We start from the raw sequence: 15,685 nt of genomic DNA on the forward strand, positions 1-15,685 counted from the left end.
GTAGCTTGCATATCAGACAACGGAAGTTTAGAAAAACAATTATATTTGGAGAAAAGCAGATACATCAAATAAATTCGAGGCTAGAATTCGGGACAAATTTTAAGCAGAATCAAGAATACCAACAGAGTATGGAATCGGATGTTGGGAGAATTGTGAAGGGCATCCAGTAGAGTTCTCACTGGATTTACCCTGTGTGGAATCTGCACCAAGTGTCCCTTCAGCGACTGCTTAAGTGGATTGTGGTGGAGAAATCACTTCTGCCAGAGACTTCTGATTCCTTCTGTGGACAGCTCTAGTAGAAAGTTTTTATTAGGGAAAGGTTAAATAAAGCCTCTTTCTCTAAGCTCCCATTTCCTTGACGAATGTAAAAACATGTTTATTTCTTTCAAAATATTTTTTTTTATATTTGAGTTTATTCTTCATTTAACTTTTAAAACACTACTATAGTTGAATATTAAAACAAAAACAATAGCAAGTAGTGAGCTATGATTATAGTCCTTCACTCATCAACTACTGCATATAAAATACCAGCAGCAGTGTTATTCACTGGCTCCATTAAGAGGTCTGACACTGAACACCACCCCTAGGATGATGTTCATCATCCTCATGCTTCCCCATTGTAATGGCGCTGTCTTTCCTGATTGGGATCAAAGTCCACCAGTTCTACCTGGTCCATTTCATCAGTCTCTTCTACTTCCTTCCTCTCAGGTAGGAGTTTTTCCAGCAGAGAAAGTTTATCAGGAGAGAGAAAGCCATTCTCGGGGAAGTTTACCTTAAATTCGATGATTAGGCGACCCTTCTCATGTGGTCTACGATAAATTGGCATGCCTTCATTTAGCACACACTTGATATCCCCATGCTTGACAATCTGACCTGGATGAGAGGTGATGACGATGGTTCGTTTGTCAAGAGTAGATACTGGCTTTTGAAAGCCACACAGGGCTTCAACCAGCTGTATATCCATACACATGAAAAGATCTCCTCGTTGAGTAAAAACAGCATGGTCCTTCTGATCTAAAACAGTGATAATATCTCCTGGTTCCAGTCCTGGTTCTTGGTCTCCCTCACCATGGAATGTTATCTTCTGGCCATCCTTTCATGCCTTTGTCAATATGCACTTCTAGAATCTTCTTCTCTCGAACTATCTTCCTTCCGTTGCAGCTTTTACATCTATCTTTAGGACTGATCCGTTCCCCATGGCCCTGGCACTCCATGCACACAGATTGAATTTGCTGAACCATTCCAGGTCCTATCTGATGAATTCTTATTTGCATTCCAGTACCTCGGCAATTGGGACAACATTCGACTGCTCCTTTCTTACCACCTCGGCCTTCACATTTATCGCAAATCACATTCTTCTGCAGAGCTAGTTTTCTCCTTGCGCCATTATATAAATCTTCTAAGGTTACTGAGAGCTGATGTACAACATTTTTACCTCTCCGTTCTCTCTGCATCCTGCCTCCTCCTCCAAAAAACATATCAAAGATGTCCGTGGGGGAGCCAAAACCACCACCAGCTCCACCTTCTTTAATTGCCTGTTCTCCTTTGTCATATAATTCCCTTTTCTTTGCATCAGAGAGCACTTCATAAGCTTGAGAAATCTGTTTTAACTTCTCTCCTTCATTTGGAGTCTTATCAGGGTGGTACTTCAAGGCCAGTTTTCTGTAAGCCTTTTTCAATTCCTCCTGGGTGGCATTGGGTTTGACCCCCAAAACATCATAGTAAGTGGTTTCTTTCACCATTTTCTACAGCCAGTGAGAGGGCCGAAGCCAGTGTGGGGGAGCGGGAAGGAGAGCATTGCTGGGCGCAGCTCAGGCAGCCTCCGCGTCTCACCGAGCATTCTGGAAAGTTCTGCCTCTTTTGAAATATTTGAAGATTGTTATCATACTTCCTTTAGTCCTCTTCTGGTACTATGCAGTAAACTGCAGGTTCAGGTTCGGTGATCAAAACAAAGAAGGTCTAGAGCTACATTAACCTGTACAGGAACCACTAGCCTTATGCGGATATTAATTAAGTATTTGAAATGTAGGTAGTCCAAATTGACATTTACTGTAGTTTGAGATATACATTTGAAGACTTAATGCAAAGGAATAATTCCATTTTTATATAAGTTATTAAAATAATATTTTAGATAGATTAGAAATATTAAAATTAATTTTGGCCATTTCTTTTTATATTTTTAATGTAGCTACTAGAAAATTTTAAATTCTGTGTGATTTGTATTACAGATCTATTGGTCAGTGGTGGCCTAAAATAACCACAAGGGAGGAGGATGTTTAATGTCTTTAAGTACCTGATTATATTTCTCCTGTGCCTCCCCTTCTTATCCTTTCTCTGACGTTTATCTGTTTGTGCTTGCTTTTATGCTTGCTACCATCTTAACAGGTAAAGCTGCAAGATTCTTACGTAATACCTAGGGTAGTAGCAACTAGGAACCCCATTTCAAAAACCATCAAAAAGATGCAGACAAAAGAATATAAATTTTGTAGAAGCTACTAATTCAAAGTTGGTTAAAATGTCTGTCATTAAAGCTAGTGCATTAGGTCTTATTTTTTAAGAAGTCATATGGAATATGAAATTAAGATATAGGGCAAATCTTATAAAAAATATGTAGCAGTCAGTGTGATTGATCTATATAATAATAGAGTGTTATGTAGAGATTTCTTTATAATTCCATAAATATTTTGTCTTAGAAGACCTAAAATTTTACTTAAAAAGGAAGATTTTAACCATTATTATACTAGCAGAGTGCAATCAGTATTTTACAGATGGTAAATGAAGTTTAATTTTTTTTTTCATTCAGGGGCACCTGGGTGGTTCAGCAATTAAGCATCTGCCTTCATTAAGCTCAGGTCATGACCTCAGGGTACTAATATCCCATCCTGGGATCTAGCCCCAGGTCAGGCTCTCTGCTCAGCAGGGGAGTCTGCTTTTCCCTTTTCCTCTGCACCTCCTCCCCACTTGTTCTCTGTCTCCTCTCTCTCTCTCTCTCTTCTCCCCCCTTCTCTCAAATAAATAAATAAAATCTAAAAAAAATAAAATAACTTTTCATTTATACTGGTGCTATGTATTCTATAACTTTGCAAATGGGATTATTTTCTAATACATGAATTACTTTCTTATTAATACCAAAGATATAAATGAGTAATGATCTTGAATCTTTCTGAAACAAGTTTAACATATGTATTTATATTTTTTCTACTTTTTCACTTGTGCTTTGGTCAGTACTTTACTGTTACCATAACTGTACTTGAACTTGTTAGGTATAAGTAGTTTCATTCAAGAAGTGGCTTATTTAAAATGACTCCTCCAAAAGGTAGAGTGGTTCCAGCGTTTTTATTTATTTTATAACATCTTCATGAAGAAATAACAAATGGAAAGTCTGAAGAACTGCTGTAAGAAAAATAAATACTACTTGGCATCATAATTCTGATTAGAAATAACCAAGTTAGACTTTTTGTATTCAGTTGAAGAAACTAACTTGCCCAGTGCTACATAGAAAGTGAGACACAAAAACCCAAGTCTACTGAGGGCTTTACTTACTGTTGTCTGATTGTTAACCAGTAGCGTAGGAGTGAAATTATATAAAACAGATGAAAGAAATGAGAACTTTCTGATAAAAAACACTTCTTCACGGAGTTCTTGTGCTCGTGTCCTCATATAGTGGCAGAGTAATTTTGGGTATGGTATTTATTTTAGTATCTTGAAATACTTTTTCTGCATTCAGAAGTTCTAATATTTTTTCTTTTCTTTATATATTTACCATAATACTCTAACTTTAGTCTTCTTGATGACACCATAGGTGAACTGTATTCTGTATTTCAGTTCATTTATTCTTAAGGTATTAAAATGAAATCTGCAAAAATAACCTCTCTGGTTTGTTTCAGGTGGATAATCCAGTTTCTGTTTTAACACAAGAGATGAGCAAGCAGTTCCTTCAGTCTAAAAATGAAGGAGACAAATACAAAGTAAGGAGCACCAAAGGAAATAAGAATTTATCAAAAAAGAATATATTATAGATAAGACATATATACCAAACATAACTCTTGCCCACATAATCAATGTTGAGTGGGGTTTTTTTAAAGCCACCTATTTACAGTAATATTGTAGGGCTAATTTAGGAAAATTCTAAGTACGATGGAAGTATAATTTTCTTGATAAATTCTTACTTTCACCTTTTGGCTTTTAATTTTGAGAGAGAATGGATTATTCTAAAATTAATCTTTAAGGAAATTCAAGGGAATGATTGATTGGCTATACATAGTAACATTTAAACCTTAAATTATTTAAAACTTAAAAAGCTAACAAGAAATTTGACTACTACTTATGTTGTAATTTTTTTTTTTGAGGTTCCAAGTAGCTTTAATGAGCCTGAGCACCTCTTATGTTGTAATTTTTGAATGGGTTTCAGGATTTCCTTTTCTAAAAATTCAAGATCCAGCAAGATCAAGAATACAGATGTTTTCTCTTTATTCATATTTGTTTAAAGAATGAAATAATCAGTGAAAATGAGTTTTCAAGGTGGTGTTATTCTTCCACCAAAAGTGTTTTCTTTTTTTTTTTTTTAAAGACTTATTTATTCATGGGAGGCACAGAGAAAGAGGCAGAAACATAGGCAGAGGGAGAAGTAGGCTCCCTGCGGGGAACCTGATGTGGGACTCCATCCCAGGACCCTAGGATCACACCCTGAGCCGAAGGCAGACACTCAACTGCTGAGCCACCCAGATGCCCCACAGAAGTGTTTTCTTACATGAGCTCTTAAGAGCTTTGGCAAATGAATGTGTAGATGTGAGCAGAGTAAGTTAAGTAAATTTTAGGTGTGAAGACTTGAGTTTGTTTTTATTTTCTTTTTACATAATTGGTCAAAAATATTTGGAGACCAAAGTTTTGTTTTTCACAGTTCCATGGAAATTTACAAACTCCTAATTGTGTTTTTCTTATCAATATAGTTCTTCATGAAAGCAACTCAACTTGAACAGATGAAAGAAGATTATTCATACATTATGGAAACAAAAGAAAGAACAAAGGAGCAGATAAATCAAGGAGAAGAGGTTTGTAAACACAATGAAAATATTTATGAGATCAAATTCTTTTAGTATTTTTAAATAGTACTGTAAAATTATGTCCCTATATATAGATCTGTATTTATATAAAACTAATAACACTTTCATAGCACTGTATGAAATAGAGGAAGTATGTTTTTTTATATTCAGGGTATTAGCCTTTACTTTCTTTGTTTTGGAATAATGGGTATGTACACGTTTTCCTCTGTTAGGCTATAAAGTAGAGGACAGGGCAATATTTTACATATTTGTTAATATATGACTAATTGGTTCTACAGTAAGGTATCAGTGTAAGTAGTTTAAAAACTCTAATACTTCTTTTGATGGGAAAATAAGCACAAGTCTCAAGCTGATATTGAACATAATATTCACTTGTAATTATATACAGTAGGTAATTCTTTGATCACACTGGTAAAGTGTTAGCATTCATTAAGCACCGATAGCTTGGTAGCAGCTGTCACATCCATCCTCACCAGCTTGGCAGCTGTGCATATTTGTTTGACTTTGCAATTAACTCAAGCCAGTGTGACTTAATTACTTTTTTTTTTTAACGTCTGCTATATTTTCTTCTTGTACTTTCTTCTTCAGATTCCTGAAGATCCAACCTTCTGTCTGATAATCAGAGACCTCAAAATCATAAGGCTTATTACATTTCAGCTTTTCATCCCGTACATTAAGCCCCACCAATTTTTTTTTTAGGATTTTATTTATTTATTTATGAGAGACACATAGAAAGAGAGAGGGAGAGACACAGGCAGAGGGAGAAGCAGGCTCCATGCAGGGAGCCCAACGTGGGACTCAATCCCAGATCTCCAGGATTAGGCCCTGGGCTGACAGCGGCACTAAACGAGCCACCCGGGCTGCCCAAGTCCCACCAATTTTTGTGTGATGCTGTGTATCTTGTTCTTTTGTTACTTAGTCAGTTTATACAACCAGTTGAGCTTCCAGCTCTTTCTTAGCTTTTTCTTTGACACAGAATTGTACTAATGATTGAACCAGGTCAACCCTTTTACTTCAGGTTTTGAGGATTGAATATTTAAAGTTAGGTCTGTGGTTGTGTGAAAACTCAAACAGCAAAGATGAGTGTATTTATTTTTATTCCCCACAGTATTCCTTCAAACTCAGAAAATGTGGATATGGGGAGGCACTATAAACCATAGAATTAATCTTAGAATATCAGTGTTATTGGGAAAAGGAAAGGAAATATTTGCATATTCGAAAAATGTAATAGTATATGTTACATTTATTATTTTAAAAATAGCATCTCAGGATCTTGAAGAAACTTGTTTGCTTCGGACAGCTAGAGGTTAAATACCCACTTTCTCCATGATATACTTTATTATTAACTATTAAATATATTTTGATTATGAAGTTGAAGAAGCACTTCCCTATATGTAACAGAGTTCCTTATGTATAATATGCACATAATAAGAGGTTTTTTTCCTAATTAATTAAATGTCCTATATTCTCAAAATAAACTCTGAATTTGAATAGTTAAATCTGTAGGAAGTAGTATGTGAAGGTTAGATAGAAACTAGAAGGTGTTCAGTCAATAAATACCAAGTTCCAGTGTGTGCCTTCTGGCATTGTGCTTTTGTCCATGGCCATATGACAGCAAATACGTAGCAGGGTTCTGGGGTCAGAGTATGGTGGGCACCGCTAAAGGACTCATGACTAGATTTGTACAAAAGCACCTACGAGGGTGTCAGCGCTGGGAAGCCGAGACACGGGAAGGATTTATTTGTTCTAAGGATGATGTTTAAAGTACGAACTGAGGATGAATGATGCCAGGCAAGGGATGGGGAGAGTAAAGAAGGGTGTTGTTCCTAGGAATAAGAATCGCAGCATCTTGGGCAAGAGAGTAATATGGTGCTCTCAGAAAGTTGAAAGAATTCCAGATTGGATCGAGTGAAGAGCACAAGAGTGAGAAAGAAGAGGCCAGAACGTAGAGGACCTTATAAACCTAAGAGCAGTTAAACAAATGAAAGTGGATGATTTGTAGATTACTCTGCTGTGGAAGAGAGTGAATTGCTGTAAGGGAAGAACTAACATAGAAAGATCAATAAAGTGTTAACAATCGTCCAGAGATGATGATAGCATAAGTTAGCAGTAGTAGTGGAAAAAAGAGTTTTGAAATGATTTGAGCAGGTGTTAAGTGGGATAGGGAGGGGTGAAGTTGAGACAGATAACAAGGGTGACCAAATGACCTCCAGATCATTGACCTGAGCAATAGACTGAGTTTCTGAAGATAGGAGTCTTGGGACGAGGGAGCCAGTCTTTCTTTTCTTTTTTTCTTCTTTTGAAAGTGATGAATTTCACTTTGAACACATTGGTTTTGAGGTTCTTATAAAACATCCAATTGAATATAGGAGTGAGGAATGCAGAAGTCTGGCTTCAGTACAAATTTGGGATTCATCAATGTGTTGTTGGTGTATAAGCTGTGGGAATGACTTAAATTGCTTAAAGAGGAGAGGAAAGTCCAGGCCTGAGCCATGAAAAATGTTCACAGAAACCATAGAGGCCAAGAGAAGAGAATGTGAGAAGGCAGTAGTCACAACTGTGTGATATTCTGAGTGGCAGGCGCCAGAGAGTTTGACAAATAGTCCCTGTATTTACTGACATAATCTGCATAGAGGCCTGTGGCAAGACAAGTTTCAGGAGTAGTGAAAATGGAAATCAGATTTGTGGAGCTGAAAATGTGAGGAAATGGAAAAGAGAGAGAGAGAGAGAGAACTTTAAGGAAACTTAGAGGGAAAGAGGAGGAGGAGGTACCCAAGGTTGGGTAGTGGCGGTTTTATTTGTGAACGGGAAAGAGAAGTGAAGATTTAAACGTGATAATGGAAGGGAGTCAGTGGAGAGGGCCAAGTGGAAACAAAGATGAAAAGATAGGGATGAAAAATAAATTAATTCAGACTTCCTGAGAAGGCAGAACCTGGTGGTCAGATCCAAAATCGGTGGGTAGGGGATGAGGGCTAGACTTCAGTGTCAGGAAGCTACCTCCTCCTGTTTTAGATTTGTAAGTGAGGTTGTTGGAAGTTGGAGAAAGTGTCCTCTGCTGGCCACTAAATTCCCTGAAGGAGGAGGGAAGGAGAATGAGTGAGGGATTAGGGTGGTGGGGATGTATGAGGCTTGAAGAGAATGATAATGGATTGAAATAATCCTGGAGAATGGGAAGGTGACTGGTAGGGATGCATTAGATCTACAGTATGAGGCCTCCTTGAAGATGGTACGCACGAGTGAGGGGGAGAGGCCATCTACCCAGGTGTACAGAATCTAAAATGTAGAGGCACTTTAGAAGCTATTCTAATGTTGTTATATTTGATACTTGTTGAATGATTTTATTATTATTTTAATTTTTTGAGAGTCTGCCTGTGCAAGCAAGCGAGTGAGGGAGGGGCAGAGGAAGTGAGAGAATCTTAAGCAGGCTCCACACCCATCACTAAGCTTGATGTGGTGGGGGGAAGGGAGGCCAACGCTTGATCTCTTGATCTCAGCCAAAATCGAGAAGTAGAAGCTTAAGCGACTGAGCCACCCAGACACCCCTGATTTATTATTAAGGGAGAACTTAGATTTTAAAAATTCTAACTTAGGTTACCTGACTCAGTCAGTTGGGTCTTAATCTCGGCTCAGTCTTGGCCTCAGGGTTGTGAGTTTGGACCTTGTGTTGGGCTCCACACTGGGTGTGGAGCCTACTTATATATATATATATTTTTTAATTTTTTTAAAATTAAATTAAAAACTTATTGGGCTTTTAGAAATAAATTTCTTCTGTGTCTTCCATTATCCTTGGAATGAGTACTGGGTATACTTTGCCCAAAAGAACATAACTAGTCTATTAGATATGGAGTCGAGAAATGGGAAACTAAGTTTTATGATTTGTCTATACTTGTGAGATCTTAAACCTTTTAAAGTTTAAGGTTTTAAGATCTTTTAAGATCAAACCTTTGATCTTCATTTGAAGAGTTTTTGGCCATCTTTATAATACAGAAATTAAGAAAATAATTCACTTAGTAAAAGTATACCAAAGAACCAAATATTTTTATTTTCACCTTAAGTCATTTCCTTGCATATCTTTCTAACTACCTGTTAAGATAGTACATTCAAAAGAAATACATTTGTAAAATGTCTGTCTTTTCAATGTTAATAAGAAATATATCCTTTTTTCTTTTTTTAAGCGACTTACTGAACTGAAACGCCAGTGTTTGGAGAAAGAAGAACGTTTTCAAAGTATTGCCGGTCTAAGTACAATGAAAACTAATTTAGAATACTTGAAACATGAAATGGCTTGGGCAGTGGTAATTTTTACTTTATGACGTATTCACTTATGCTTTTAATATGTAGAAAATATTTGGTTACAGTTACTCTTACACATGATTTACTGTATAATTTCTTTGTAGGTCAATGAAATTGAAAAACAGTTGAATGCTATTAGAGATAATATCAAAATTGGGGAAGATCGTGCTGCTAGACTTGACAGGAAGATGGAAGAACAGCAGGTAATTTTTTAAAATACAGATTTAGTAAGTTAAATCATGAGATTACTGATATTAGACTATATTAAAAGACCTACAAAAGTAGCGGTTTCAACTTATATATTTGTGTTTGAATTTATTACTCAAATGAACTGACATAAATTTTTCTTCAAGTACTATCATGCCAATTCTTTTTTATTTTATTTTTTTTTAAAGATTTTATTTATTTATCCAGAAGGGGTGGGGGATTACAGAGAGCATAACAGGCAGGGGGAGGGGCAAGGAGAGAGGGGGAGTGAACATCTTAAGCAGACTCCTCATTCATCATTGAGTCCAAAGCAGGGCTCGGTCTCACAACCCCAAGATTGTGAACTGAGCCAAAATCAAGAATCAGACATTCAACCGACTGAGCCACCCAGGCTCCCTGGCAACTCTCTTTTAAAGAGTGTTGTGGGGATCCCTGGGTGGCGCAGCGGTTTGGCACCTGCCTTTGGCCCAGGGCACAATCCTGGAGACCCGGGATCGAATCCCACATCAGGCTCCCGGTGCATGGAGCCTGCTTCTCCCTCTGCCTATGTCTCTGCCCCCTCTCTCTCTCTCTCTCTCTCTCTCTCTCTCTGTGACTATCATAAATGAATGAATGAATGAATGAATGAATGAATGAATGAATGAGTTGTGTTCGTATGTGATCAGCCAGTTGAGCCCAGTGATATAACACTTTAAACTCATGCATGTGGACAGTGGTACTTCCTTACCAACTAGAGATGCTATAACATGAAGCTTCTACTCTTGTGTTCATTAAGAGTGTCAAGATAAAAAGTCTTGAGGTGCTATGATAATAGCTGAGTACCATGAAGTATGACACTTCAAAACTGAGCACAATGCCTAGAATTTCCAGGGAACTGGGGAAGTTTTAGGGCCCAGAACCATCAGAAGATTTTGTGTAGGTAGAACACATATGGAACAAGTTGTTAGGTCTGTTAAGGTTAATTTCAATCCAAGAGCCTAGGTGGAAACTATGTTATTTATTTATATAAGATTCAAGAGTCTTCCACTGGGGCCTAAAGGTAGAAGTTGGCTGAATGGTAAATAAAAGCAGTAATTTTCTGTTAGTGGTGTCCACATTGACCTTTTTATCATATTGTAGATCCACTGTTTATACTCACCTTTTCATTCTTTTTTTAACGGCTTTATTGAAATAGAATTCATACACCATATAATTCACCAATTTAAAATTTGAACTTGAGTGTTTTTTTTTTTTTTTCAGTATTTCACAAGGGTATATAGCCCACAGTGCATAAGTCCTTGCATTTTGTCATGCCAGAGGTATAACAGAGCTAAACTCTTAGCTTTTTCATTTTTATAGGAGCCCCAGCTATTCAGTATGGCTAATATACCTCTTAGTATTCTGTTCTATTCAAGTGCTTTGGGGCCCCAGGCTTAATTTATAGTATAGAATGTAATCTTCCCCACCTTTCTTTTTCAAACTAAGCGGATATTTTTTTTCCCTTTAAGTGTTATGTTATATTGGGATGCCTAGGTGGCTCAGCAGATGAGCATCTGCCTTTGGCTCAGGGTGTGATCCCGGGGTCCTGGGATCGAGTCCACATCAGGCTCCCTGCAGGGAGTCTGCTTCTTCCCTCTGCCTATGTCTCTACCTCTCTCTCTCTGTGTGTCTCATGAATGAATAAATAAAACCTTTAAAAAAAGTTTTACGTTATTAATCTATTAAAAGTAGGAGATAAATATGTAAAAATAACAGAAATAGGCCAAATTTCTTACTACCTCTTCAGGTGGTAAATGGAAGTTCAACCCCACCCACCTTTTCTCACTTCAGATTTTCATTTCTGTGAGAATATTCTGGAATTTTTTTCCCCATTCTCATTTCTTAGCTTGTCATAGAGGAAGATGCAAGTTACTTTTCTACTTGAACTCCAACCTAAAAATGGAATCCAGGGGCCCCTGGCTGGCTCAGTTAGTAGAGAATATGACTCTTGATTTGGGGGTTGTAAATTTGAGTCCCATGTTTGGTGTAGAGATTACTTCAAAATAAAATAATTGTTTTTTAAATTAAAAAAAATAATAAAAATGGAATCCATTTTGAGTAATAAATGTTCACTTTTTTTCAAATGGGAAAAGAGGATTTTGAGGCGGGGTGATTCTTTAGTTCTGCAGGCCTTTGCCCCTCTTAAGCATTTGGGCACTCTATATAGTAAATGGTTAATTTCTGGAGGGTAAGAACTATCTTATTTTTTATTTGTATCCTTCCTACCATGTCATGTATTTTGACATGGTGATAGATTTTAACCATTCATGTATTTTGCATGGTGATAGATTATAGAATGACTATTAAGTGGAAAGAATATGAAGAAATAGTGTCTACTACACTCTCTCTTTCTGGAAAAAGTTTGCTGATCCCTGATCCTGATAGTTTATCCATTCCTATTGTCAGTGCCCCATTTTGGTTTCAAATTCATTTCGCTCCAGAATGTTAACTCTTTACACTCCAGTTGTTTCCTTTAATTTTCCCTCCACCCTGTATGTGCTTCCAAAGTGATTTGATGTACAGATTTGGTCATGTCTTTTCTCTCTGTAACCTGGAGGGTTAAGTTGTAAGCTGATTTTCAGGGAATTCTGGCTCTTCCACACTTCCGGCTCAGCTCCCACCACTACACTCTCAGTTTAAGCTCCAAGTATTTTCATTTTCAAAAGTAGTGTTGTTATTGACTTTCTACATGATTTCCCATCTGTCTGTAACACCTTTCCCCAGCTTTTCTCTTGGTACATTTGGATTAATCTTTCTAGTCTCTGTTCAAATGCTGCTGCTGCTTTGAAGGCATTGACATGTTCTGGCAGACCTCTGGGTTCTTTCTCTGTGCTTCCATGATTATAAATAGACATAGCAAGCTTAAGCATTATTGTAACCGAACCGTATAATCAATTTAAGCAATCTGTTCTGCTGTTAAATTGTGTCTGTCTCCCTTTAATTGTGTTACTTGCAGACCATTGTTACTCTATCTTTATATCCCCAGAAGATAGCATGTTTGTTGGATAACTAAATGTGGAATTAAAAATTATATTTTAGTATTTTATATAATTATGTTTGCCTCCCTAATGTCTTGGGATTATTTAGTCTGAGTGAAACTAAGTTTGCTATTTGCTATATTATAATTTAAATTTTTTTTCCTGTTTATTGAAGAAAAGTAAAATCCACTCTAACAATGTTATTTTCTTAAAGGTTAGACTTAATGAAGCAGAAAAAAAATACAAAGATATTCAAGATAAACTGGAAAAGATAAGTCAAGAGACAAATGCACGAGCACCAGAATGTATGGCATTGAAAACAGATGTTACTGCTAAGAAAAGGGTCTATAATGAAGCTGAGGTGAGAGAAATTTTTCCAACCTGGAATATTAAATACTTCAGATCAAATATAAAATACTGCCCATTTACTTTTAAAAGTAGAGTTTCTGTGATTCGGTAGAAATCTGTGCTACTTTCAGACTTCAAAAAATGTAATGGTTTCATATGGCTGTTTAAGTACTTTATTTAAAAAAAATACTTTTGCATATATTTAGCAAAATCTTCTGATATGAAGATGTGGCAAAAGTGGATTTGAATGGGATATATATATATATATATATATATATATATATTTTATTTTACCAAAGTGTGTCTAATTTTTTTGTTAGGTTTTATATAATCGTTCTCTAAATGAGTATAAAGCATTAATGAAAGATGATGAGCAGCTTTGCAAAAGAATTGAAGAACTAAAGAAAAGGTAAGATGGTTACTTGGCCATGTTCATGATTACCTCATTTTAATACTGTGAACTCAGTGAAATGGAGTATTTTCCATATTGTTTCTAAAGGAATTTTATCACATTGCTTTGTATTTTTTAAATGTTCAATTTTCCATGTAACATTTTCTACTTTGGGTTATTTACTATCAGTACCGATCAATCTTTGGAACCTGAACGATTGGAAAGGCAAAAAAAAATATCTTGGTTAAAAGAGAGAGTAAAGGCCTTGCAGGATCAAGAAAGCTCAATCAGTCAAGAGATTGAGCAGTTTCAGCAAGCCATAGAAAAGGACAAAGAAGAACGGATCAGAATTAAGTAAGTTTCAACAACCTTAGAATGATTTTTTTCAATGATTTGAAAATCATGTGGTTTGGTCTTTATATGAAGAGAGACAATATGTTTTGTTGTGGTTGCTGTTCTTGTATTGAGTAAAATATTTAAAATTACCTTTCTCAGAGTTTTCTAACACTTGTAGAGCTGGACAATTTCTGAGATTTCTAGTCCTCATCCCTGTGACATCATTATTTTCGTGCTAAGTTTTGAGGACTTGAGACTTTTTCTCTAGTAACACAGTCATTTTCAATTTCGTCTTTAGTTAGCCGAATCATTCACTGGCATGCAGGTGTTAGAGGGAAAGGCTGGATATTTCTGTATAACAGTATCACATATCTCTTCTGTTTTTCTGCTTTTTTTTAGGAGGGAAGAATTAGATGTGAAGCATACACTGAGCTATAATCAGAGACAACTGAAAGAATTGAAAGATAGTAAAACTGATCGACTAAAAAGATTTGGCCCTCATGTTCCAGCCCTTCTTGAAGCAATAGATGATGCCTACAGGCGTGGGCATTTTACCTGTAAACCTGTGGGTCCTTTAGGTATTTGTCACCATTTGCTCAGGGTATAGGAAACATTAAAAATAAGGTTTTATTTTCAGGAAAGGATCTTCTGAATCTATGTAAGAGGTGCATAATTATATGTGGATTTTAATTATATTTTAAGAAATAATGATAAAAATCACTTTATAATTTCCCTTTATTTTTAAAGCATAAAGTAACCAAAAGCAAGAGAACTTAGGGGAAAAAAGGTATCTATAGGGTTGAATAATCTGATTTTTTTTCCTAAATGAATGAATAAATAAATGAGCTAATTTGAATATTAATTAGTTGGAAATAATTGATTAGTTGGAAAATCCAGTGACATAGTAGTACAGTCAGAAGAACCCTCACCACCTGAGTTTTGTGTCACCTTTATAAAATATCTTTTCTTAGTTTCTATTAAGGTAGGACAACATTGTTTTTAAGTCCTTTTCAGGGACACCTGGGTGACTCAGTGGTTGAGTGTCTGCCTTAGGCTCAGGGCGTGATCCTGGGATCAAGTCCCACATCGGTCTACCTGAAGGAAGCTTATGTCTCTGCCTCTCTATGTCTCTACTCTCATGAATAAATAAATAAAACCTTAAAAAAAAAAGTCCTTTTCAAGTGAAAAACCCTGGGTTTATTGAATTATCCATATATATATATGAGATTAAAAAAAATATTTGTTGAATTCTCCTGAGAAGTTATCTCTAATTCTGTAATATCATTAAGTGAAAATGATGCTGTTAATAGAAATATGTATTGTTGCTAAAGCAAGGTATTACTGTGTAAGTACAGCATTATACACGGTGTTAAGTGTTACAGTAAGGTCTCTTCATGTAAATGCTACGGACCTCTATACCAGGATCCATTTCAACAGATGAGGCATTTTCTCTCTGTTTCTAAAATTTCAGTATTAATCAGTTTTACAGAAAATAATAATCTATAAACAGTTTGGTTTCCTTTTCAAAATGCCATTCAGAGCCTGGAATAATATACACTTACATAGAAAAACATCTGTTCATTTACACTGGAGTGAGTGAGGCAGTTCTTTTCACAGGATTTGATGGGTTTTCTCCCCAGTGTATCCAATGGATATGTGGGGATCTCACATTTAGTTAACATAAGATCTGTAATGTCATGTAAGCTTCTTTATATGAAAATATTTTGGACGTCATTTATAAACTATTATAAAAAGATATTTACATTAATATTTCAAAATATTTATGGGCCTTTTCACAATTTTCTCTCACTTTTAGGAGCTTGCATTCATCTTCGCGACCCTGAACTTGCTTTGGCTATCGAATCTTGCTTGAAAGGACTTCTGCAGGCCTATTGTTGCCATAACCATGCCGATGAAAGAGTTCTCCAGGCACTGATGGAAAGGTTTTATTCACGAGGGACCTCACGGCCACAGATAATAGTTTCTGAGTTTCGGAATGAGATGTATGACGTAAGACACAGGTGAGGCATCAGTAGCTAAATGCCATTTCT

General features: G+C 36.2%; 1 protein-coding gene and 1 pseudogene across 2 annotated transcripts in view; one reads left to right on the top strand and one right to left on the bottom strand.

The window, feature by feature from the left end:
* SMC6 (structural maintenance of chromosomes 6) overlaps window positions 1-15,685 on the top strand; it is a 70,668-nt gene that overhangs the window by 19,877 nt on the left and 35,106 nt on the right. For both annotated transcript variants that reach the window (XM_041755422.1, XM_041755421.1), the window contains exons 7-15: window positions 3,888-3,968; window positions 4,950-5,051; window positions 9,239-9,358; window positions 9,461-9,559; window positions 12,774-12,920; window positions 13,228-13,316; window positions 13,488-13,652; window positions 14,034-14,212; window positions 15,451-15,655. In XM_041755422.1, coding sequence (XP_041611356.1) covers window positions 3,888-3,968; window positions 4,950-5,051; window positions 9,239-9,358; window positions 9,461-9,559; window positions 12,774-12,920; window positions 13,228-13,316; window positions 13,488-13,652; window positions 14,034-14,212; window positions 15,451-15,655 — 1,187 coding nt within the window. The remainder of the gene's footprint in view (window positions 1-3,887; window positions 3,969-4,949; window positions 5,052-9,238; window positions 9,359-9,460; window positions 9,560-12,773; window positions 12,921-13,227; window positions 13,317-13,487; window positions 13,653-14,033; window positions 14,213-15,450; window positions 15,656-15,685) is intronic.
* Window positions 401-1,742, bottom strand: LOC121491052 (annotated as a pseudogene).

The sequence above is a fragment of the Vulpes lagopus genome, chromosome 5 (genome assembly GCF_018345385.1).
Source record: "Vulpes lagopus strain Blue_001 chromosome 5, ASM1834538v1, whole genome shotgun sequence".
NCBI lineage: Eukaryota > Metazoa > Chordata > Mammalia > Carnivora > Canidae > Vulpes > Vulpes lagopus.